This window comes from Ammospiza nelsoni, chromosome 2, assembly GCF_027579445.1.
Source record: "Ammospiza nelsoni isolate bAmmNel1 chromosome 2, bAmmNel1.pri, whole genome shotgun sequence".
NCBI lineage: Eukaryota > Metazoa > Chordata > Aves > Passeriformes > Passerellidae > Ammospiza > Ammospiza nelsoni.
This window is the reverse complement of record NC_080634.1, coordinates 58,368,949-58,393,614: the sequence shown is the minus strand read 5'-3', so window position 1 is coordinate 58,393,614 and position 24,666 is coordinate 58,368,949. Positions and strand designations below refer to the sequence as shown.

General features: G+C 41.4%; 1 protein-coding gene across 1 annotated transcript; it reads left to right on the top strand.

Annotated features, from left to right (window-relative positions):
- Positions 1–3: 3 nt before the first annotated feature.
- On the top strand, positions 4–21,637 carry GPALPP1 (GPALPP motifs containing 1). Its single transcript, XM_059494084.1, has 8 exons — positions 4–160; positions 5,617–5,758; positions 6,752–6,847; positions 12,242–12,350; positions 14,877–15,011; positions 15,238–15,402; positions 15,824–15,922; positions 18,329–21,637. The coding sequence occupies exons 1-8, from the start codon at positions 76–78 to the stop codon at positions 18,545–18,547; spliced, it is 1,050 nt and encodes a 349-aa protein (XP_059350067.1). The 5' UTR covers positions 4–75; the 3' UTR covers positions 18,548–21,637.
- Positions 21,638–24,666: the final 3,029 nt, after the last annotated feature.

Below are 24,666 nucleotides of genomic sequence, written 5' to 3'. Positions count from 1 at the left end.
CGCCGCAGGGGCGGGAGCAGGGGAGCGGAGCGGGACGGGGAGGGCGGCCGGGCTGCCCGCCGAGCCGGCCCCGCCATGGCCCGCCAGCTGATCGGCCCCGCGCTGCCGCCCGGCTTCCCGCGCCGCGCCGAGGCCGAGCCGGGCGAGGACTTCAGCCAGGGTGAGAGCACAGGGACGCGGTGGGAGAGCGGGGCTCTGCGGCCCTTGTGCCGCGGCGTGGGGTGCTCCGTGGGGGCACAGCGGAGTCTGCAGCCGGTGTTCCATAGCGGGAGGTGCTCTGCGAGGGGGATAGAGCGGCTCTGCAGCCCGCGTTCCAGGGAGCGGGATGCTCCGTGGGCGGGAGAGCGGGGCTCCACAGCGCGGGGTGTACACCGCCAGTGCGGCGCCTGGATGGAGCTAAACTCACCGGGACGGTCATGACAGTCACTTTTTCAGGGGAAAAAAAAACCCAAAAAAACCAAAAAACAAGCGCCGTATGCGATGGAATGCTACAGATATGAAACGCTCTAAAATTAGTTTTAGAAAAATACTGCTTTCGGTCACTTACTTTCGTCCCGCTCAAGTCTCCCGTGCTCTTTGACGCCTGTGCTCTTCAGCAGCTCCAAGTGTGAACTTAGCGGGTAGGAAAGGAGGAGGCCGGGCCTGTGCAGCGGGCTTTCCTTTGCCAAGCCAAACCACTTCATCAGCTGTGGTTTTCCAGGCACAGTACCTCAGGACGTGGAGCAGACTGCCGGTCAGTGGGGCTGTGGTGCCTTGCCTGCCGGGGTCTGTCCTGTTGAGAGCTGTCACATGAGAGGTGGGATGCCACCGGGACCAGCTGACGGCCAGGCTGGCTCTTCTGCCGCGGAGCTCAGTTTCCCCACTGAAATTCTTGCATGTCCTCTGTCAGTAATATCTCTGGAAGCAGCACTTTGAGCGTTTGCAGTCCTTGCCTTTAATCCAGATTCAAGGCACTAGTTCATATATTCAGTTTCTAGCAGTATGCCACTGACCGTTCGGTTACTCCAAAGGAAGCAGTTTTGATGGGAAAGGTTTGTTGTGCTTGTCTGCTCTCTAATGTTTTAATCCAGAAGAGGGAGCAGTAGCAAGAGGGACAAAGCTGCTGCATCAGCTGACACCATGGCAACATCAAGCTCTGTGTCCGGATCTCTGCTTTATGGAGAAGCCCTGGCTGCATGAGCTGGTGCTGCCTTTCCTGGCCATATCTGTGTTAATGCCTTATTCACTTTCCATCAACCCACTGAGCATGCTGCAAGTATTTGTATCATGTATGAACAAAACAACTTAAACTTGTCCTTAGGCCATGGGTTTGTGACATTGGGTGTTTCATCAGTGTCTAGTTTAGGTTAATCAGCTGAGTTTGTCCCCTCTTTGTCCCTGTGTAGATCAGTCCCATGGTATTACAGTTGCTCTGGCAGCTGATCCAAGATCTGCTTGGAAATTCCTGTGTGAAGTGGGTAAAGGAATTTATTTACCTTTGCAAACAAACAAATAAAAACCCCAAACTCCAGCTACTGGCAGGTTGTTTGTTTTTATAATTTTCACAAACTTTTTCTGACTTTGACTTACAGCAGCACAGTGTCCCTGCTCACCCCATGAGGCAGACTGCTGCAGTGCAGAGGAAGAAGGGAGAGCAAGTACTTTGGCATAACACACTTTGCTGTACAGAACTGCAGCTCCATCTGGAGCCCTGCACCTGGAGTGACAAAAATCACACGGTGTGGCTGCCACCAGCACCTTCTGTGCTACAACACTTGCTAGGTCTTGAGTCAAATGGGCCTAGAATTTGTTCTGTAACAACTTCTCCTATGTGTTCTAACTATTTTAAGAAATGCTTCACCTTTGAAAGCTGAGCAGCTTTTCCAATATTTTTCCTGTCACAGTAGTCTCACTGATACTTGAGCTGCTCATTGCTTTTCTTGAAGAGCACTTGTTTTTTTTAGTCTACTTTCATAGTTTCTGTCTCCCAACAGCAAGAAAGTGGGACTTTGAGCAGTCTGTGGCAGAGAAGACTCTCAGGCACAAGAGAAGGTTCTCAGACAGACACCAGAAATAGGAGAGTGACTATGTATGATTATGATCAGATTTATTGCTAACACATTCCTTCTGGAGACAATCCACCTGGGAGCTGTCTGCAGCCTTGGGTGACTAGTTGGCCCAGTGTCCAGCAGCATTTTTACCCTTGTGCACGCTGATGTGCACCACAGCCAGTAGCAAAGATCTCAGTCTCCCTGAGCCCCACTCTGCCACCCCTCTGGATACAAGCATCCACTCACTTTGTCCCATGATACCCACTGGTGTTCTTACCATGAGACAAACCACATTGCCTGTACTGTCAGAGAGGTTGTTAATAATACTTCCGTGACCCTTAATCAGGAGCAGGGTGGAAGCAAATGGTAGCTGATCAGACCCCAAAGCTCATCCCTAGTAAATCCTTTACCTTCTCCATTGTCCAGCCCATGGGATACACTTATTTGTTGATTCTTCACTTCACAATGGTGCTTTGAAGCTGGACTAACTGTGCTCCTGCTGGAAGAATTGTACTTCCTTTGGCCCATTTGTCCCTGCCTCTGGGCTGTCCTTGTTCCAGCAGGAAAGAAATGCTAGGGAATGGCTAAAAATAGCCAGAGGCACAGAAGGGAGCTTTGTGTGTTTCAGCATTGAGGCCACACATAGATCTGTTGATATGTCTGAGTTGATCTACCACTGTGCTGGAGCTGAAAGGCCTTGTCTGTCCTTGAGAGCTTCCCAGTATATGTCTGATGGTGTGATAGTTTGCTCAGAGTCCCCAAATACAGCAGAAATAACCCTAACAAAACAAAAAGTAGCTTTTAATTTGGTTTATGAATTGAATTTACTTAATTTTCAGGCAGATAGTCACCAGAGCCAGCTCATTAGTGGGATGGGTCACTTCTAGTAGTTGTGAAACATTCACTTCAGTCTCACTTGGTCCTGTTTCTCTCCTCACTATCCCAAACATTTTCTTCACATACATTTTTATCCCATTGCTGTGTTCTTAATTGTTCTGAGCTCTGGTTACTTTGTTATTTTTCTGTTGCTCTGTCGTTGCTACATCCATTTATCCTCCTCACCTCATTAGGTTTAGTTTCCTAACTCTTTGAGCTCTCCTCTGCTCCTCCTTTCATCTGTATTTTTCCACTTTTCCGTGGCTTTTGGTGAATTTTACAAACTTCTGATTAGATCTTGGCCTCCCTCCTCACCCTTTTCTTTCTTTGCTCCCAGAATTTATGCTTAGCAATTTGCTTTCCTACCTTTCTGCTCTTTCTTGTGGCTCCCCAAACCATCCTGATCCATAGCTGTATATTTGCCTGTGCTGATTGTTAGTCTCAGTCAGTACCATGATCATATTAATTTTTAATCCCAAGTCTCTTTCCCCTCCATTTCTTTTCACCATGTCAAATGACTTTTTCTTCCTCAGGCTTTAAATGCCATTTTCCCTTCATTAGTCAGTCTCAGTCTCTGTTTAATTTCTGGTTGTCCTGCTTAGGCTGCAGTTCCACTAACAAACAGTTCTTTCAGGGGAGTGCTGTGTTTTGCAGTGTTATTTTTATGCTTTTTAAGCTCTCTGATCCAGCTTATTGCATAGCTCATGCAAAGTTTTGCCAACACAACAGAGAGGAATTGGGATAAAAGTATTGGTGTTAGCCCTGGTGTTGAACAACATGCCAGTGGGACCACTGTCCTTCCTTAAACAGTTTTGGTTTTACTAGATCTGTGAAGCTCACAAAACTACTCCTAATTTCTCTCTTCCTCTCTAGTATCAGAGTCATCAAATTGTATCTGCATTTGTTCCTTCCACTCCAAGTCTTTTCTTTTGCATTTAGAGCAAATGAAGTCTGCTTGCATGATGTCAGGGCACCAGGTGGCTGCAGAAAGCAGTTTTGCAGGTTTTTGTTTGAGCTTTAAGTGCTTTTATTCAAGTGGTGCTTTTCATACCAGAAGAGGAGACTTATTGATAGCAGTTTTTATTCCTGCTTATCATTTATCTGTTTGTTTCTTTCATCTTGAACTTATTTTACCTTTATAGGCTAGGGTGTTGTGTTTGGTTTTTTCAGGGTGTAAGAAGTGGTTTGTTGGTTGGTTTTTTTTTTCCTTCCTAGTGCTGAAATGGATTTGTATGTCCCTGGCAAAGTCTTTTCCATTAGAACAGGAAATAAAGAAGTGCATCCAGTGGCTGGATGCTTTGTAACTAGTCTTGTGCTAAACATGATTAAAAGCTTTGTGAAGCTCACTCGAAGGACTTGATTTCTGCCTAGCCTTTGTCAGCTAACAGTGGAACCATCATATGCATTAGGTTGTATTTTGTACTATCAAGAATTGTAATTCTTCAACTGCAGATCTAATTTCCTGGTACCATTTATCATTTCATCTGACCCTTGACTGTTCATAAAGGGAACAATGTATTTTCCTCACCAAAGCACCTCTCTGTCCTGCAAGTCTTGTACTCAGTGCTTGAGATATTAAGAGGGGGAATGGTGTCTGTGTCTCAGGATGCTAAATCATCAGTAGAATCAAATCTCCATTACATGGGAACGTGGGCTGTTTGCACTGTGTTTGTGTAAATGGTGCCTTGCCCTGGATTGGGAAGGCCTCTTACCTGGGAACCATTGATGGTTTTTGCTTGCTCCAGCTGACTCCTTGTTGATTGAGCCTGTGAGGGTATCTGTGTTAGGGGTCTTCTTTGGAGGGCATTTGCTGTTAGGGTCAATGGCTATGCTGCTTCTGGACGCACTGCACGTGGTGCTGTAGCCAAATAAATCTCTAAAAATCAGTGTCTGCTGGTGGGCACAGTGCCAGAAGCAGCTCAGACCCGTTAGCAGTAATTCTGCTGAGATATTACCCCAGAGCATGGAGGTTTTACTGGAGCATGAGAGCTCCATCCACTGCCCTGGCCTTCTGACAGCAGCAATTCTTTGAATTCATTTTCTGAATGCCTAAATCATCCCTTTTTCAGCAGAGTACTTAAATCTGTCCATGCTCTTCATATTTTGCTGAACTGATAATAACCTTAATCATTAAACCATTCCCAAAGCAGGCTGGCAATTAATTTAATACTTTATGGTCACAAATGCTCCCATTTAATAATTTATGGTCTCCCATGTTGTGTATGTAAGGATGATGTGTTTCTTCACTAGTAAGCTTCAAATGCTTTAATAAAAGTGTTTCTTTTAAATATACTGGTTTATGCCACATCCATTGTACATTAGTTGTTACACAAATCAGGGCTTTCTAGTCCTGTTCCAGAGGATGCTGATGTAGTAATGGATCAGTAATGTCCTAAGAGCAGTTCAGTGTAGGTTGTTGATGGAAGTAAGGTGCTGAAAGAAGTAGCTTCTAGAAATTTGTTTAGATATCTTCTCTAAATGCTGGAGAGAGCAGTGATTAAATAAGCTTAAATCCAAGTAAATATGTGTTTTGGAGATGCTGTGGTAGATCATACTTATTTGAAACATTTGGTAGGTATCCTTATTTAACCTGGTCTAGTAGAAGGTTCCCTGCCCATGGCAGGGGGATTGGAACTAGATAAATTTTAAGGTCCTTTCCAATCCAAACCATTCTGTGATTTTATGATCCCAAATAACTCTGGATGTTCAGTTGCAGGACCAGCACTGCCTCCAGACTACAAAAGCAGCTGTAGCTCAGAAACTCCTGACAGTGATGATGACTCAGAATCTCTTCCTCTACCCAGAGACACAAACAGAGACTCTGAAGAGGAGACAGAAGATCCAGCACCCAAGTGAGTATGTTTTTGGGTTATTTGTATATTTACAAATTGTATTGCAAATGTAATGTGGCCAATTTATGAAGAAGGGACAATGTTGTATAAAAAATGTAAACTCTGTACCTGTGTAAAACTTTTGAATCCATGTTCTCCATGGCCAGAAATGTTCAGCTGACCTGTTTGACATCCTATGGTGTAATTACATTATTTGGGTCAGCCAGATTTCTATATTTATATGTTTTATTTTAGTTCTGCAAATTTGCGTGTTCATGCTAAGGACAGACACCACTTACCATGGGCATAAGTATTTGTTACTTGTGGGTTTGCACTGGTTTTGGTATACTGATTTTCTTTGAGAGGCCATAGGACCTTTTTATGGATTTATGCATTCAGTTAAGTCAACTCTAATGAAAAAAACCTGAATTGTTTAGCAAGTAACAGGAGTCTGCAATTACTCTCATTTGTTGGGTTGATTGCTCACAATTGCTGTGTTAAGAATTTGTGTGTATTTGCTCTAACCCTTGTACAAGGGTCTTGAAGGCCATTATGCCATCTTAATGAGTGCTAGAGTAATTATTATTCATTTTTTTTCTTGTTTTCTTAGTCAATAATTTTTCAGCTAATTAGAATTGAACAGGAAAAATACTACTCAAAATGCAGACAGCATATAAAAATGGGGAAAGTACTGAATTTTAAATTACTTTGTGACTAGAGAATGGTATTTCAACATTATACTAAACTTCTTTCTACAGCAAAAGCATTCTTAATGTTGTTTTTAAATTTTTTTTCTTTTTTAAATGTCAGAACGTTTTTGAAGTGAATCTTATACTCCCAATTTTTTAATTGCTTCAAATAATTTTGGATCCTTTTGCACTGTTTCCATGGTAACAGCAGGATATTTAGTAGAGAAGACCCTATGAAATAATTTTATGTGGTTTTTTCCTTTTTAAAACATAGGTAATTGCTATGCTTGTCAAGGTAATTATTAAGTGAAATCTGTATTTGCAGAAAGCCAAAAAGAACTCACAAAGATGATGATGATGATGGCTTTTTTGGGCCAGCTCTTCCTCCTGGATTTAAAAAACAGGATGATTCTCCAGAGAGGTAATTAAAATGGAATTATATTTGATTTCTTTTCCTCAAAACACAATTATTTTAGATTAAATGTTTTGTGTCACTATTACAGAACATTTCAGTTGTGCACTTGAGATTGAGATTATTAGAGGTAATGCTTCCTCCATGTTCTGAGAACAAGAACAGCATTCCCTTGAAACAGAGTACCAAGGGCTGGTGCTCCTAGAACAGGTTGGAAGGAGATTAAAAGAACTCATGTAAATTTTCTGAGATGTATTTTGGACGACAAATTTCCTCCATTTCTTTTGATAGGTCTCAGATCAGTGGAGAAAAAACAAATTATAGGTACAAGGACCTGTAGTTCTGTGGTGTTCATTCAGATCTGTGAGGGACTGGGGCAGTTACCTTGTGTGTGGTGCAATACCATGTCCTTTGCTAATGCATCAAGGGTTATTGTTCACATGTCTCCAGGTACAAAACTGTTATGAACACTGTAGGTTTCTAGAAAAGAAGCTGTCAGGTCTACACAAATAAACATTATTTATGGTCTCTATTAGGAAGTTTTCCATTTGATTGCTTACAATTATAAAATACTTCCCCCCCAAAATATATTGATTTTCTATACAGAACTCAACAGTGTCTCACAGCCTTTTAGTCTTCACATTAATCTGGACACTTCCTTCTATAGTTTGAAATTACAGTCCATAGTGGAATGGGTGCTTCCAAGGGGATACTTCCTGATGAGAAGTACAAGAGTCCCTTGATCACTTTTATCTTCCTCAGAGCAATAGGAGTTGGTAGATAAAATTATACTTGCTTGTCAGGTATGAGTGTTCAGTTCCAGGAAAGTGTCTCAATTTACTGTTGAGCTATGTGTGAAATATACCATCTCAAAAGAAATTTCAAAGTTATTTCTTCTTTTTTTTTTAAGTTTCCATAATTTTTTATGATACTTGGCAGCATAAAATTTATGTAACTAAGCAAGAATTTATGTAACTAAGGTTATTTGGAAATATCGTTCTTATGTACATTTGGTCACACTTTGCTGTAATCAAAAAACTCTTTTGTAGTTGTGGGTATCATGCTCAGTGCGATCGTTTGGTGATTTCATGGTCCCATAAACAACTAATTTTTTTTTACTTTTTCTTGTGTATCCACTAAGCATTATTTTAATTATAAAATATAGCAGGTCATTAAAAATAATGTATTATTTATTAAAAAAATAAATGTTTGTAACTTCTAATATCAGCAGAGGTAGCCTTCTTACTTTCTTGATTTTTGACATGAATACTCATGGCAAAATGGAAGAGGAAGGGGCCATTCACTCAAGGGCTGGACTTGATGGTCCTTGTGGTTCCCTTCCAACCCAGAGTATTCTGTGACATTGAGGCAGGAGTCTGCTCTGTGTCTGCGATAGATTAAAGCAGTAGAAGGCACTTGGCACTCACTGTATTGTTTTTCCCTACCTCACCATACAATTGCTCCTAGCACACACTGAGAAAGCAGATTGAGGAGAGCTGTTTTGCACCCAGCCTGATTCCCTGAATAGGTGGGAACAGTGAGATGTGTGGGAAGAGCCTTGTCTGTCTTCCACCCCCGCACACCTGGGAGTCTGGGAGGCGTGTGAGCCCTGCAAGGCGCAGACACAAGGCTGCTGTCTGCCTGCTGCATTGCCCTTAGCCTTGAGCAGATTGCCAGCTGCCAATGAGCCATGAATAATTGAAACAAATGCAGGTCGTTTGTTTCAGTGTATGGACAGGCTGTTTATCAGCTCTGTGTGACATACTCGTTCTTTTAGGAAAGCTTTTATTCTCTTACATCTTTTCCAGACTTGTCAAAGCAACGTGTTCATGATTAGGGGCAGCTCATGTGGCAATCTGCAGCTTGTTGAAAATTGTTTGAATCATTCCAGCATAAAATATATATATGTGAAAAGATTTCCTTCAACTTTGAAGATTATATTGCTGTTTATCAGTGTTAGGTAGAAGTACAGCACTCATAAATATTTCTGAAGTGTTCACACATCAAGGTAAAGAGTGAAGGTGATCTTAAAAAATTTTATGTTATACATCAGAAGAATGCTGAAACACCCATCTTGAAATGTGCATTAGCAAGGACTTCCAAGTCCAACTACAGAAGAACAGTCTTTGCCATGTATGAAATGCAATAGTCCTTAAATTAACACTTAGTCCATAGGTTTGGGGATATTTTTTGACATGGTACCGGTACTGAAGTTACCTACAGCAGTAAAATGTGTTTACCAGTTATTTATTAGTAGTTAATATATTATTAGAGTAAATATATTATCAGAGTTAAAATATTACTAGTATTTAGATTCAATTCACTTATTCAGAGACCCTTTGGACATCCAGGAAACTGTCAAGGATCATGTCAACTCTGTATTGCTGAGGAAAGACTTGAGGAGATATTCATGTAGTGGAAAAGAAAAAGCATAAGGAATGAAAAGGATGGGAAGGAAGGATATGAAAACAACTTTTCTGTTCCCTAAAGGGCCTTTGAGCTGTGACAGAATCAAGACAGAACATTTGGGATTGGTTCTTTTTCACAGGCTGCAAAGATACAGCCCACCACAGAGATGTTCATATAAATAAATTTCAGGAGAGAGCTTTTTTTATAGTTTGATTTCTCTATCTCTCCATGCAGATTAAAGGTACTTGTATTCTAAAATAAAAGATTCTTTTTGCTATATCTGTATAAGTTTAAACTCTTTAAATTACATTAGGAATTTAAAACATGGTCTTAACAAGAAAGTAGTCGGGAAGGAAGTGTCGGAAGGAAGGAAGTGTCGGAAGGAAGGAAGTGTCGGAAGGAAGTGTCGGAAGGAAGGAAGTGTCGGAAGGAAGGAAGTGTCGGAAGGAAGTGTCGGAAGGAAGTGTCGGAAGGAAGTGTCGGAAGGAAGTGTCGGAAGGAAGTGTCGGAAGGAAGTGTCGGAAGGAAGTGTCGGAAGGAAGGAAGTGTCGGAAGGAAGGAAGGAAGGAAGGAAGGAAGGAAGGAAGGAAGGAAGGAAGGAAGGAAGGAAGGAAGTGTCAGAAGGAAGGAAGGAAGTGTCGGAAGGAAGTGTCGGAAGGAAGTGTCGGAAGGAAGGAAGTGTCGGAAGGAAGGAAGGAAGTGTCGGAAGGAAGGAAGTGTCGGAAGTGTCGGAAGTGTCGGAAGGAAGGAAGTGTCGGAAGGAAGTGTCGGAAGGAAGTGTCGGAAGTGTCGGAAGTGTCGGAAGGAAGTGTCGGAAGGAAGTGTCGGAAGGAAGGAAGTGTCGGAAGGAAGTGTCGGAAGGAAGTGTCGGAAGGAAGTGTCGGAAGGAAGGAAGGAAGGAAGGAAGGAAGGAAGGAAGGAAGGAAGGAAGGAAGGAAGGAAGGAAGGAAGGAAGTGGCGGAAGGAAGGAAGGAAGGAAGTGGCGGAAGGAAGGAAGGAAGGAAGTGGCGGAAGGAAGGAAGTGGCGGAAGGAAGGAAGTGGCGGAAGGAAGGAAGTGGCGGAAGGAAGTGGCGGAAGGAAGGAAGGAAGGAAGGAAGGAAGGAAGGAAGGAAGGAAGGAAGGAAGTGGCGGAAGGAAGGAAGGAAGTGGCGGAAGGAAGTGGCGGAAGTGGCGGAAGGAAGGAAGGAAGTGGCGGAAGGAAGGAAGTGGCGGAAGGAAGGAAGGAAGTGGCGGAAGGAAGGAAGTGGCGGAAGGAAGGAAGTGGCGGAAGGAAGGAAGTGGCGGAAGGAAGGAAGTGGCGGAAGGAAGGAAGTGGCGGAAGGAAGTGGCGGAAGGAAGTGGCGGAAGGAAGGAAGTGGCGGAAGGAAGGAAGTGGCGGAAGGAAGGAAGTGGCGGAAGGAAGGAAGGAAGGAAGGAAGGAAGGAAGGAAGGAAGGAAGGAAGGAAGGAAGTGGCGGAAGGAAGTGGCGGAAGGAAGTGGCGGAAGGAAGGAAAGGAAGGAAGTGGCGGAAGGAAGGAAGTGGCGGAAGGAAGTGGCGGAAGGAAGTGGCGGAAGGAAGTGGCGGAAGGAAGTGGCGGAAGGAAGTGGCGGAAGGAAGTGGCGGAAGGAAGGAAGGAAGTGGCGGAAGGAAGGAAGGAAGGAAGGAAGGAAGGAAGGAAGGAAGGAAGGAAGGAAGTGGCGGAAGGAAGTGGCGGAAGGAAGTGGCGGAAGGAAGGAAGTGGCGGAAGGAAGGAAGTGGCGGAAGGAAGGAAGTGGCGGAAGGAAGGAAGTGGCGGAAGGAAGGAAGTGGCGGAAGGAAGGAAGGAAGGAAGGAAGGAAGGAAGGAAGGAAGGAAGGAAGGAAGGAAGGAAGGAAGGAAGGAAGGAAGGAAGGAAGGAAGGAAGGAAGGAAGGAAGGAAGGAAGGAAGGAAGGAAGGAAGGAAGGAAGGAAGGAAGGAAGGAAGATAAAACTGTAGCAGCTAGGTGGAGATGGAACTTCAAAATTAACCCAGACTTGTTGCCTGGTTTCAAAACCTTACCATTGGCCTTGTCCTGGCCTGAGCTCATATTTATTGCTCATGTCTGTGTATGTGTGGTTGGTTCTTCAGGGAGTCTTTTATTTCCCCTCTTTACACCCTGGCAACAATATCACTACAGCAGGGCTGTCCTGATTAGATTAAGTGGGATTGAGTAAAGGCCATAATTAGCAAATTCAGTTCAGGTGTTGTTACATTTAATAACCTAAAGCTCACAACTGAAGGTTGCAATAAACAAAGTCTCCTCTTACATTGTGAGAATACTGTCATCTGGATGTGTCTTCAGGTGACAGTTGTTTAAGCTTTTAATTAGTTTTTATTAGCTTTAAAGACTATTATGGTGTATTATTAAGAGGAACCTGCATTCAAAAGACTTTCAATACAGCAAGCAACATTTCTTTGAGCTCAGTTTGTAGTAGTCTTTTCACCACTGAAAAGAGATTTTCACCTTTCTGTATTTGTGGAGACAGCTGATTACCATTTCTTGCAGAGCTATTGCTTAAAAACAAATCAGTGAAGTTACCTGGACTACAAAACTTTCTTTCTCTTTCCCACTCCAAGGTAAAATAAAATCAGAGCAGTTCACTGTTTCTGCTTATTAAAAGACAATGAAACTGAGGTGCAAGACAAGAACAAGGAAATTTGGTTTGATTGTGAAGGAGGAATGTATATTTGTCTTATCACCTTTCATTGCTCTTGAATCTAGTGAAAGAAGCTAAGGAAGAAAAAAGGGGATTTCCTTGACTACATGCTGCAACTTTCCTGATTCTGTTTTCTTTTTTTTGCATCAAATCTGCCTGCACAGGTTCTCCTGGAAAATGGAGGCACTCTTATTCAGTTATTTCTACAGTATGCGTGCACAGGGGCACACTTGGTGTGGGGAGGAAGGAAATTCATACTTCTCATTGATGTTTGATTTTTATACTGATTTTTCCCCCTCAACTGAAAAAACAATTTTTTTTTCCCTCTGCTATCAAGGCCCATTATAGGTCCTGCATTACCACCTGGCTTTAGGAAAGCTTCAGAGGACACCAGAAGTAGCAGATGTTTCATAGGACCGTCTGTTCCATCAGAATCCCGTCCCCAGGTTTGTGCAAAGAGAGGCCTTTTGTTTTAGTACAAGCTATCTGAAATGGTAAAACAAGTTGCAGCCTGAAAGAGACTACCAGATACTTCTCAGGATGACAGTTTAATTTTGGACCATAAAGTGTCTGGCATATTTTTGCTGGAGTCAAATACTTGAGCATAAATAAGCCTTTGATAAAAAAGAAACAAAAAAGACTGGCCTGGTTTGTTTTGCCTTTGTTGTTAAATAGATGGTGCACTCACTGAACACAAGCAATCTTGGTATCCTAAACTGCAGGCAGAAAACACATCTTCACCTCCTTAAAGATGTTTACTGGTGGCTACAACCTTTAAATAAGTTTATCTAAAAGAATACAATCAAGAATGGCATTACAGTGTCACTAAATTGTTCTTAGCAGCTGCAGGACAATACCTGTTACTGGGAGTCAGGTGCAGGACAGTGACACTGACTTGTCTTTTAGGTTCACAATTTTTGACTTTTCTGGTCTTGTTAGGTAAAAACTAGGTAGAAGTTCTGGTTGCAGAATAATGCATGTGCTACTAAAGAACAATGAGGAACAAGATGTGTGATAAAAGGCAGCTATGGGGAAGGTTGAACTCCCTGAACATGGGCTTTCAGTACCGTTCTGAGGGATACAAATTGCCTGTGGCAGGGCCTGGCAGGTAGGGAGTAGCACTTTAAGAGAAGGTCATACCCTTCTTGAGCAGCACCTCTTACGTCAGGCAGGAGACACTAAGACACCAAAAATGGTGCTGGATACCAGTGCTTAGGCAAGTGAATCTCTCTCATGCTGTGTTAAACTGAATGTTAATTCCTTGGGAGAATTAATGGTTATTCTGTTTATTTTAAAAACACACACATTTTTACAAGTAACTCCCAGATATTATGGGAGATGCTGGACACACTGGGAAGGAAGGATGCAAAGACTGCTCTGAAACTTCACTTTTTTGGTTAGCAGTTGCAAAGCATATAATTCTCCAGCCTCCTACAGTGAGGGGTGTTGTAATTCATCGTGCAGAAAGATTATCTGACATTTCTGAAGTACTCATCGTCTTATAATTCCAAATAATGATTAAGCAATTTATCATAGTGACAAATCTCTTGAGGCAGAGATGTCTGCTGTCTGCTTTTACATTTTGCAAACAAAAAAGTCTCTCTTCTCATAAATACGTCTTCTAGCTTTTTTACAGGTATTACAGAACTTACCTTTTTTCTCTCCCTAATAGTTATCTTTTTGTTACCTCTTCCTAATAATACTCTTTTTCTTATTTTTTAATATGAGTAATTTCTTGTTGGCTTTTTTAAAAATGTATTTAATTATTTTGTATTCAAGTACATCTTTAGAGGCATGCTGACTCCTCACTTTGCTTTAGTGAATCTAATGAATCACCACCTTGTGTATTCTCAATTTGTGCTTCCTGGCTACACAGCCTTGTCATCCTACTCCCATTGCTTTATCACGCACAGTCAGACTGTAGCAAAGTCTTTGCATTTTTGTAGATATTGTTGCACTTTTAAAAATTTTGGGCACGTTAGTTTTGCACCCAGGGCACTGTGGCATCACAATTTTCTGTCTAGTATTGCTTCCATCCACATCTGTACTGTTTGAACTTGGAGGGAAGCACCAGTGACCTTTTTGTACAACCCCTGGCAAGTAGGAAGATTTTTATTGACATCTAGTCCCTAACAAATATAATTTTTTAGCCCTTCTTCAAAAAATTCCTTAGAATGCAATGTCAGAATCATGGAATCTTTAAGTTGGAAAAGACTTCCAGGATCATTGAGTCCAACCTTTGACCAATCACCACCTTGTCAAATAGACCATGGCACTAAGGGCCACATCCTGTCATTTTCTGAACTCTTCCAGCAATGGTGACTCCATCACTTCCTTGGCAGCCTGTTCTTTGATCACCCTTGATAACCCTTGCAGTGAAGAAATTCCTCCTGAAGGGATCCATGAGGGATCGAAGAAGTGAATGACAGAGCCAAAGGATTAGTTGGAGATGCTGTACTTGCAGGGGCATAGTACCATGTGTGCCACCAGTACCCTACCTTGCACTCCATTCTTTCTGACATCCTTACAGCATCTGAGCTCAAGACAGTTCTTGCAGTGTGAAACTGTGATCCTTATTAGGGAAATGCATCCAAGTGTTGCTGGTGATGGTAAAGCCCAAAATAAGGAAGTTGTATGCTTGTGTGTTCCAAACTCACCCACGGCCACAGAGGCTGCGTGGCTGTGAGCAGAGCAATGTAAAGCAGCAGGGCTTTGTGTGCTGCCACTGCCTCTACCAGCAGTCTTGCCTCAGACAAGAGATGCTGCTTTTGGCAAAATGGAGACAAAGTATCCGTGTTCAAGTGCTAGAAAAGGTCTAATCTGGAGTTCTAATCCAGGTTTTTGTTGTGTGGGAAATGTGTTACATTAGGTTTATATGCTCTTCTAGACAAAGTCATTGTAATTCTATAGAGCTGAAGTGTTCCTTGATGCTCTTAGCACTGTGTTTGAAAGAAATGTTTTATTTTTGGAAGCTGACAGATAGCAGCGAGGATGAAGACAATTTAATAGGCCCAATGCCTGCAAAAGGACCAGTGGAGTCTGATGTGGCTAAAGAGTTTGAACGCAGAGCTCAGAGAATGAAAGAAAAGCTTACTGCAGCAGACAGCGTGAGTTGGATTTCTTAATTTATAGTATTTTGTTGCTGGAGTGCATTTGTCTTTCTCTTTGCCTATTTCTGTGTAAACCTGGTTGCAGTTCTACTTGGGATGCTACGTGTGTGCAGGTGGTAAAGAAAAAGAGTCTGTGATTTCTGCTGGAAGCCAAGAGATTCAGGCAGTGGTTTTTGATTATGCTTTTTTCACTCTCTTCTCCACCCCTACTTCTTTTGCAAAGGATGAACCCAAACAAGTTACCAGAGAATCATGGATGACAGAGCTTCCACCTGAGCTGAAAAGCTTTGGATTTGGCCCAAGAACATTCAAGAGACGAGCTGATGACAAATCAGGTGATAGATCTATTTGGACAGATACTCCAGCTGACAGAGAGAGAAAAGCCAAGGTGAGCATTTATTTATTTATTCATATACACTTGCAGACAGTACGTGTTACTGATGTTCTGTGAAAACAAAGTAAAGATACTGTGGGTTGGTCGGTGAAATTTTCTTTCCCTGATTTTTCTTTGTTATTAAAATTTACTAGTTCTGGTTTAAAGATAAAGGCAATGAAGTAACAGCATTATATATCATTGATATGCATTTATTTCTGCTCCCTTTTTGCAGTAATCAGATACTCTCTATCAGCTCATTGACTTTCCGATTAGCATGTCCAGTTTCTTCTTCCATCAAGCTGAGCAGAAAATATCTGATAGTCTCTATCATGGCCTTTACCCTCCAGATTTAATTAAAGTAGATATAGATTTGCTTGCTTTTTACTTCAGACATTGTGATTACTGTAGCATGTGATTTTCTTCTACTCACCAGGAAAGAGAAGAGGCAAAAAAGTCAAGCAGTAAGGATAATGAAGAAATGGTATTATCTGGGAGGGACAAGAGGCTTATTGAGCAGGTGTCTTCATACAATGTAAGTGTAATCACAAAATACTTCCTTTATTTCCTTTAGTTCTTCACTTTTCTTCTGGTTCTCATTTCTAGTGCTTCTGGTTTCCATGGTGATGCCACTACAGTTTTCCCTTTTAGTGCCCAAACCTACTGCTGTTTTAAGACATTAGAATGCTTGGCGTTGACATCAACAAGAGCAGTTGTTGCAAAGTGACAGAATTTGGGTTTGTGTATATTGCCTCAGTTTTAGATGATGCTTTCCTTCAATCATTCTCATGTCAGGACATGGTTGCTGGGACCTTAGTTCAAATATTAGCTTGCTTCACCCAATTACTGACATCCCAAGAATCAAACAACAATGCAGGTTTAACTTTTAGGCCAACATATGCACTAACCTAAAAAAGGGTTGATGGGCTAAGTAGGTCACTGCATTAATTACCCCCTGTCATTAATTACATTAACTACTCATTACAGGAACATCACCACATGTAGTTTTTCTCAGTCTCTACAGGAGCCGATAATGTTCACAGACAGATGTTGATTACTAGAAATCTGAGCTCCATGTCAAATTCCCTCTCACTTTTCTGTCAGTCAGCCCTGTTCCTCAAAGAGTGTGGACCACTGCCTGCCTTACAGCTTCTGTTTCCAGTTCTTCCCTGATGTACGGCCTGAAATCCTACGGAAGGCATCTTGTCTCTTGAGAGGACAATTAACTTGAGAATCACATCTTTGGCTTATTTTACATGTTTATCTGATAATTAATTTAACTTCTGATAATTTATTTGTAGTTCATTAAGTGATATGTTTCTCCTGATTTTGAGACTTGCAAATCCAGAGCTATTAGCATTCTGTCTTAAGGTTCTTTTTTAGTGTCTGTTTCTCTTGTCACTATGAATATAGTAGAATAATTTTCATGTAAAACTATGGGTTTTGCTCTCTGCCATTGGTGGAATAAAACATGCACAGGCCATTGCTGTTTCTAAGATTCATGGAGTTGTCTCAAAGTTTAAGAACATTGTTTCTTGGGTTGTTTTTTTACTTGTTTTCTCTCTTTTGTTAAATCTCTTTTCTGATTTTCAGGTGGTTGTTGTGGCTATTTTTCTTTTAAAGTTTTTTTCTCTATTCTTTCCTATGTCTTTCTCTACTAACATTTACTAAGGATACTTCACTAGAATAGATTTCATTCTTAAAGTAGTTTCTTCTCTCAATGCTGATACAACATACATTCTCTGGTGCAATTTTGTCAATGCTGGCACAGTTGCATCATGAATAAGTATTGTCTAATTTCCATGAGAATCTTTTCCTAACTCATGCATAAGCTTTTATTTGCATGTGTAATGTAGTAAGTGTTTGCACAGGTAGTGAAGGAAAATCATGAGAAAAGAGAGCTGCTCAACTTTTGCACTTTTTGATGAGAGAATTGGTTTAGATACATGTCACCCTGTTTTTTTAAGATTTTTAAGCTTTCTGATGTTGACATTTTTGTAGTACATTTTCTTACACACTTTTTGTAAATAACTTATTGTTTTGCATTCTTTGATAGAGAAAGAAAGAATTAATAAACTGTTAGTTTAACCAGTGTCATTAGAGAGGTGTCACTGTCACCCTCCAATCCACTGTCACTTTTGTAAAACTATAAATATTAGAGTCAGAAAACAAACTTCCCTTTTTTCCTTCACCTTGAGAACAGTAGTGTGCTTGTGTTCTTTTGTGTCCTATAGCAACAGATACACAAATGCACTGTACCTGAGTAAATGAGGGACCTCATGGTCTTGGGAGAGCTAATCCTGCTCCTGTGTGAAATCAGCTGGAGTTTTATATTGTGCTTGAGCTGGATCATGCTCTCTAAGAAATGCAGCTAAAGCCAGTGAGTTGGCAAAACACATGCTCCAGCTCAAGCCTGTGACTTTGTCCTGTGGGCTTTCAACAGATGATTCAAAGTTAGGAGCACACATGTAAAAACCCATCATGCTGCATGGAAGATTGAAAGGGTGTCTAGCTTGTTCCTGCCCCTAGCAGTCACCAAATCCAGGTGCTTAGGGGATGTGTATAGGAAACTTGGCCTGTACTTTGAGATCTTTCTTTTGACATGGTGTCTTCATTCTGCCAATAATGTCAGAGCAACTTTTATATTTATTTTGCAACATGTTTATAATTTATCTGTGTTGTCTGCGGAGATTCAACATCATGGCTACCTACAAAATTGTGGCCATCTACATCAGTGAATTATTATTATTTTAGCCTAGCCAAGATTGCTCACACTTTCTACTCCATGTATGCTAAATTTATCATTCTATATACAGTTACTAAGCTGTCTTCTTTTTCTGGAATTTTTAGCCTTCCTGACTTCAGTCTTTCAATTTGAATTTTCTGTATGTTGTTGATATTATTTAATACTTTACTTCCTCTTCCTCCCCATTTTTTCCAGGAGTCAAAGAGGTCAGAGTCTCTCATGGACATCCACCAGAAAAAGCTGAAGAGCAAAGCATCTGAAGAAAAGAGCAAACCTCAGGAAAGAAGGCCATTTGACCGAGAGCAGGATCTCAAAGTCAATCGCTTTGATGAAGCACAAAAGAAAGCTCTTATAAGAAAATCCAGAGATCTGAATAGTAAATTTGAGCACAGTAAAGGCAACATGTTTTTATAAGATGTGAAAGCATTTAGCTTTTTTGAAGTGAAGTCCATTAAAATTTGAATACTTAATTTTTATAAGTATTTTTCTGTAAATATTTGTATCCAAAATAAATATCCCAATGTTTAACTATTTTTCCTTGTCTGTAAATACTCTCTTAGGGAGGATCATCTGTACTGAAACTAAACTAGCAAAGGGAAGTCCTGGTATAAAAAAATATAAATTTGCTACTTTAAAGCTCTGATATGTATGGTTTTTTGTTGTTCACATAAAAATAATTAATTAAAATAGGTAGGTTTTAAGGAGCTCTAGGTTTAATCTTGCAAGGGAGTTGGCAGTTTTGCTTTTTTTCTTGCCATGCTTAAGATCCTCTTTCTGAGCCTGAGGTGGAGGCCATGGAAAAATCCCTTTTACATTTGTCTTCAGAACATTGCTTGACTGGAGTTTCTGCTGGGGAGTATAAACTCAAATGGCAGCTTTTACATTTGCCCAGTGCTTTTATTTCTCTAATTCTGTGTCTGTACATATATACAGGTTTATATGTATGCAGTACAGTTTCTGTGCTGTAGCACGAAGAGCTTGGGGTAGCAGGAGTAGTAAAACCTCAAGGTTTTCAGAGTTGGTTGTAAAATAGTAGTATATGAGAAGAGAAAATCTAATTTGAGTTTCAATTTGTAGGGATTGTCATCAGAAATCCATCTTTTTTTAAGCACATACAATGTGAAAATCAAAATAAGGCTTATCTTGTCCATTAATTTGCAGACCAGAGCAGCTCTTCTGTAAAGAAGGAAATAAATTTGACATTTTAAAAAGTCTACATTCATATCTAGAGTTCTTTACCTCTTCTGTGGTAAAGTTCTTTACCTCTTCTGTGGCAGCAAAAGGGGTTGTTAAATCTTGCAGTGGGCTGCTCAAGGAGGTGGTGGAGTCTGCATCCCTGAAGGTGTTCAAGAAACAGCTGGATATGGCACTCGATGCTTTGGTCTACACAGTGGTCATCACTCAAAGGCTGGACTCAATGATTTGGAAGTATTTTCCAACCTAAATGATTCTGTGATTCTGTTTTAATTAAATTTAAAATTTAAAAAAAAATCTGTGTTAATTGAATTTAAAATTAGACCTGTGCTTTTACCCTTTGTCTCAAATGTTTAGGATCCTTCCTAAGAAGTTACTGGAAGTACCTATACATGAAAACAATTTTTTATATGAGATGCTGGTAATTTGTTTGAAGGTATAAATACTGTGGGGTTTGCTGTAATTTGTAAAAAATTCCTGTAGTTTGGAAAAAGGCTACTCTGAGAGACGGTGTCTGTGTTACTTCATGTTTAATCGAGTAGTGACTTAACAAGCTCCAGAAATGAATGGTTAAAAACTTAGTCTTATGTTATTGCATTTGTGTGTGAGCTGGAAACACAGACTTCATGTGCTGAGAAGTCTTAGAGAGTTTCTGATGTTGCAAATGACTGCTTATGTGGAATGCATTTAGGTACCTCTTCTTTTCTAATGGACAATTTATTTTGCCAGCTGAAAAACCTGCTACCTTCAGGAGAAAGATTGATTTTGTATGTTGTTTGCTTTTTATCAGTTTTCAGTTTCTGAGCCTTCTGTTTTGAGCTGAGAGGAGGGTTTAAATAAGGTGTATTTATTTTTCTTCCCCTAATACAGACTTCTCTTGCCTCATGCTTTTTTAACTCAGCAAGCAAGGCCTCATTAAGATTCTACTTTCTGAGCAAATGTAGATTTCTTTATAGGAAAAGCAGTATTAGAAATGTCTGGGACTTTTTTAGGCAACTAAAGCGATGACAGGGTGAGGATGGTATGACTAGCTAAATCTTCACAGCTGAGAAAAAATTACTTGATGAGCACATCTTGCAGTCCTTGCTCATTCAAAGTCTGCAGCAAGGATGAGGGCTCCTTGTATAAAAATTTTGTTGTTGTTTTTCTGTGCTCTGTTTTGATTTTTGTTCTTTGGCCCCTCCTCCAAAGTGAGGACTGGTCATCAGACGTCAGAGATGGCCAGATCCAGTTGGCTCCCTGTTGTTTGCTCTCTGCCCTGCCTGGCCCCATCATGGTCTCCTGCCCTGTCCAAGGCCATGTTTGAGAAAAGGCTTTGCAGTATTGCTCTAGAGGAAAGCTCTCATAACTGGAGTGCAGCAGCCCCTTTGCCATGGTGCACTACTCTTCCATCTGTGGGACGCATGGTTCTAATTAATGAAGCCTTGGTGTGAGCTGGGGACTTGTTTTTGACTCTTCTTTTTTTTCCTCCCACTCTGTGGCAGCTTCTTAAAGACTCGATGATATCAGTGTTATGAACTTGTGGTGGGGGAAAGTGGAGTTGTTGAGAGTTCAAGTTAAGCTTTTCATTACTTTGTGTAAATTGCATGAACCTTTGAACTGAATTCATTCACAAACTCATCTCTTACTCACACCAAGCCATCCCCTCAAGTAGTCATTAGAACATGCAGTAACTCAGTAAATTGCAAGCTCTGTAAGCTTTCATGGGAAAAGATGAGACATCATCTATAATTTGGACAACTTGTAAAGCTTTTATACTGCAAGGTTAGGGGGTGTTTTTTTCAGAATCTCATTTGAAAAACCAGAATCTATTTCACAGAGAATCTTCACTATAATTACTATGCAGTGTTTCTGGTAACCAACTCCCAACACAGATTTAATGTATGCGGTTGCTATTCTGCAGTGCCAGCCCATGTCACACCATACTGACTTTGGGCACATCAGGAAATCCTGTTTAGTAAAAAAATTTCAGAGAGGTTTTCCTGAATGTGAAAAGTCTACCAGCCTAGATTTTAGTGTGCTTGCCTTTGATTTGGGCTGGCATAGGCCTCCTTTATTTATACTGACGTTGAACATTCCTGCTCAAGAGTGAGGTTCCTCTTCTGCAATGTTAAATAGGTGTGTAATTCATAGTATAGTCAATAAAAAGAAGGCTTTTGTGGTAGGCGTATGATAAGTTGGGTGTTTAAAAGGAATTTTAAGGAACATTATATGTTAATAACAAAAAAGGGAAAAGAAGCAAAAAAAATCACTGAGTTTGCTGTTACCAAGGAACAATTAAAAGCAATAAAGACATTTCTGGAAAATTTACTGATTGCTTTGTATGTGTCTTCAGGACAAATATATTGAGCTACCATGCTGTCTGAGATGGGAAATTTTGTTAGATTATGATACAGTAATACCTGGGTAAAATCTCTGTCAATGCACTTCCAATGCAAACACCTTTTTGTAGAGTTATTTTTTGCTTCTGCTGTTGCAGAATGGATATTGGTGGATGCCCTGTGCATGCTGGCTTTCCTGGGATAAAATGCATTTCCCAAATAATCAATGGCAATCAAAATGTGTTTTATTTAGGGCTTTGATGGCATCATATTGATAGCACCAAAATGGCATTGTAGAAATATCTTTATTTTAGAAAGAAACATTGAGATGAAACGTTGATATATTTCTGTCCAGTAGGAAAGGGGGTTTTCTACATAAAAGAAGATTCAAAATGCTCCAGAAACTTCCAAGAGTCCAGGGCTAATTGATCTTGGGAACTTGTTTTGTTTCTGAAATGTAAATTTGTTGTGATTTCTGTCCAGCCAATTACAAACCACATGTTGATTTAAGAGTCATATAGCATTAAAAATCAGAATCTGAAAACTTTCTGTGCATGCATCCTCAACTCCTGCCACCCACCTTGAGTACAGTGCATATAGTTTCTAATTGTATAATTACCTAATTCTCAAATAAAACACATGCATGTGTTTTCATGTCCTTAGGAGTTGCATGCAGTGGTTTATATGCTGGGGGAAAAAACCCAACAAGTTCTGCAATGTCTTTCAGACAATCTCTTCAAATTTTTCTCATGTGCTCACAAAGATGGTTGAGGAGCATAATTGCGGCTCCCTGTTGTTGTGCACCTCTCAAATGCATCTTTCTGATGTTTCCAGCTCTGGCAGATGTATGGGAAGTGATGACCCACAACAGGATCTCACACAAATATGGCATTTCTGTTCTTTCCAAACATGGCATGAAGGCTGAGGCATTACCTGTGCAGAGCTGATTTTTTCATAGCAGCTGCTTGTGGGTCCTCCCAAAATGGCTGTCACTGCAACAGCCACTGGTTCAGTTCATCCATTTTCTTACATTGGTCCTTAAACCAGTAATAAGTCCCATTGCTCTTTGAAATTACACCAATTTCAAATCAGCATGGAAATCAAACCTTAGTTTTAAAAAAACAGTCTTCCTTTCTGAGTGGGAATTTAAGATGTCTAGGAGGCAGCAGCACAAACTATCAGTTCAGCAGGAGCAGATGCAGCTATGACTTCTTCCAAATAATTATTCCAAACATAAATATTCAAAAACAATTTTCATAAACAGATTTAGAGGAAGGGGGAGAAAAAAATGGCTGACCTAGGCTCTCAGCTGCTTAACATTGCAACCACTTGCTTTGCTTCACAGGGCTGTAGCCACTTGTCCTTGCACATGTGACACCTGGCCAGGAGTTCGATAACTTGGGGCAAATGACATCTTCTCTGTGTCCTTGCCTGTCTGTCTGTCTCAGAGGGCCTTGCTGGTACCTGGACATGCAAGCACCCAGCTCACAGCCCTGCTGCAGCTGCACCACCCAGCCCTCCTCTGCTGCTCATCAACCAGACCAGCATCACGTTGGCTGTGCTTACACACACCCACTCAGACCAGAAAGAACACTCTGGTTTAAACCAGATAAAAATAGGTTCTAATGAGAATACAGAACAGATTGGAGTGATCAAGTGCAGGCAGGGCTCAGGCAAGCACACTGACCTGCCCTTTTTATACTCTTTTTCCCTACACTTGCTCCTTTCCAATCTACCTAAATTCCTTCCTTTCCCCACTTTTAATCCATCCCCAACATCCTGAACTAAGTCTTGTATGTTCCCATGGCCCTTGGAAAACATCCCAAAACAAATTGTAGACAATCCCAAAAGTGTTTTTTCCCACCACATCCCTCAATGAGCCCTATACCCATCATCTTATTGTAAATACCTCTAGGTGTTTCTCCATGACCCACAGAGGGTCGTGTGCCTGCTCTGCAGGGCCTCACACACCATTGGCACTGAGGCCATAGAAGCCTAATGATCCTTTCCTGCTTGGAGTCCCCTTTTTTTCTGGTCAGCTGTTTTGTACTTCTCCTGTCAGGGCAATGAAGGGTTGGCCTGACCTAGAGGGACATCTGAGCTGTGAAAGCAAGCAAGCCAAACTCCTACTGCTGCTTCCCAGTGCAGCACCACTCCCCATCTGATGCCCCACAGCAGCAGGAGATGGTAAATCAAAGTAATGGGTTCCCATCGAGGGAGAAAAGGCACAATGGAAAAACAGCAACTTCAGGAAAAGGAGACCAGCTGGCTGCTGGTGTGTACAAAGCCTGCAGCCAGGGGGAAGCTGTCTAGGAGCAATGAAGGTGTTCCTGTTGTTTCCAAGGTAACTTCCATCTTCTGCCACCCAGGTGAGGCTCAGCCTTTATCATCATGTGAGCAGAATACAAATAATGGGCCTGATGTGGAAAACAAAGCTCACACAAAATGCCATGTGTTACTCCAGCTGCTCTGCTAGTCATTTCTCACCTTCCACCCTTCCACATCAGCCTACTGAGGCAAAGTGACAGGAACAAGGAATTCATCCACAGCAGCTGAACCTTCCTGACTTGCTGCCAGATGGAAGTCAGCTAATTCAAAATTACCATAGTGGCTTTCCAACTGGAGTTACAACTCAGGAGCCCAGGAACCTCATCGATGCACAGCTCTTTGGTGCCCACATCACATGGCTCTGACCTTCCCATGTTCATCTGAGAGGATCCATGAGTTCTCCAGCTGGCATGAGCACCAGCTAAGCTTGGCTGTCACCTCAAAGCCATCCTGGGATTTTCTAGGGAAATAAAGGAGTGAAGAGTTTTCAGACTTTGTCTCTGTGGCAACCAAGAGAGCTGGGCTGCTGCCACTGAACCAAGTGGCACTTCTTGTATGGAGTCACATGGGTCAGGTGCTATTGACCTCTGCATCACCTGTGACAAAAGTCACTGGCTTTTAATTGCCTCTTGAAACCAGCACCAGAGAGGAAAGGAGGAGTGAGAGGATGTGCCCACAGTCATGTCCTGA

Bases quoted from the DNA above. Each gene is read 5' to 3' on its own strand.
- GPALPP1 (XM_059494084.1), top strand. From the start codon at position 76: ATGGCCCGCCAGCTGATCGGCCCCGCGCTGCCGCCCGGCTTCCCGCGC. The intron at 5,759-6,751 runs GTGAGTATGTTT...CTGTATTTGCAG, and splicing joins ACAGAAGATCCAGCACCCAA to AAAGCCAAAAAGAACTCACA. The intron at 12,351-14,876 runs GTTTGTGCAAAG...TATTTTTGGAAG, and splicing joins CATCAGAATCCCGTCCCCAG to CTGACAGATAGCAGCGAGGA.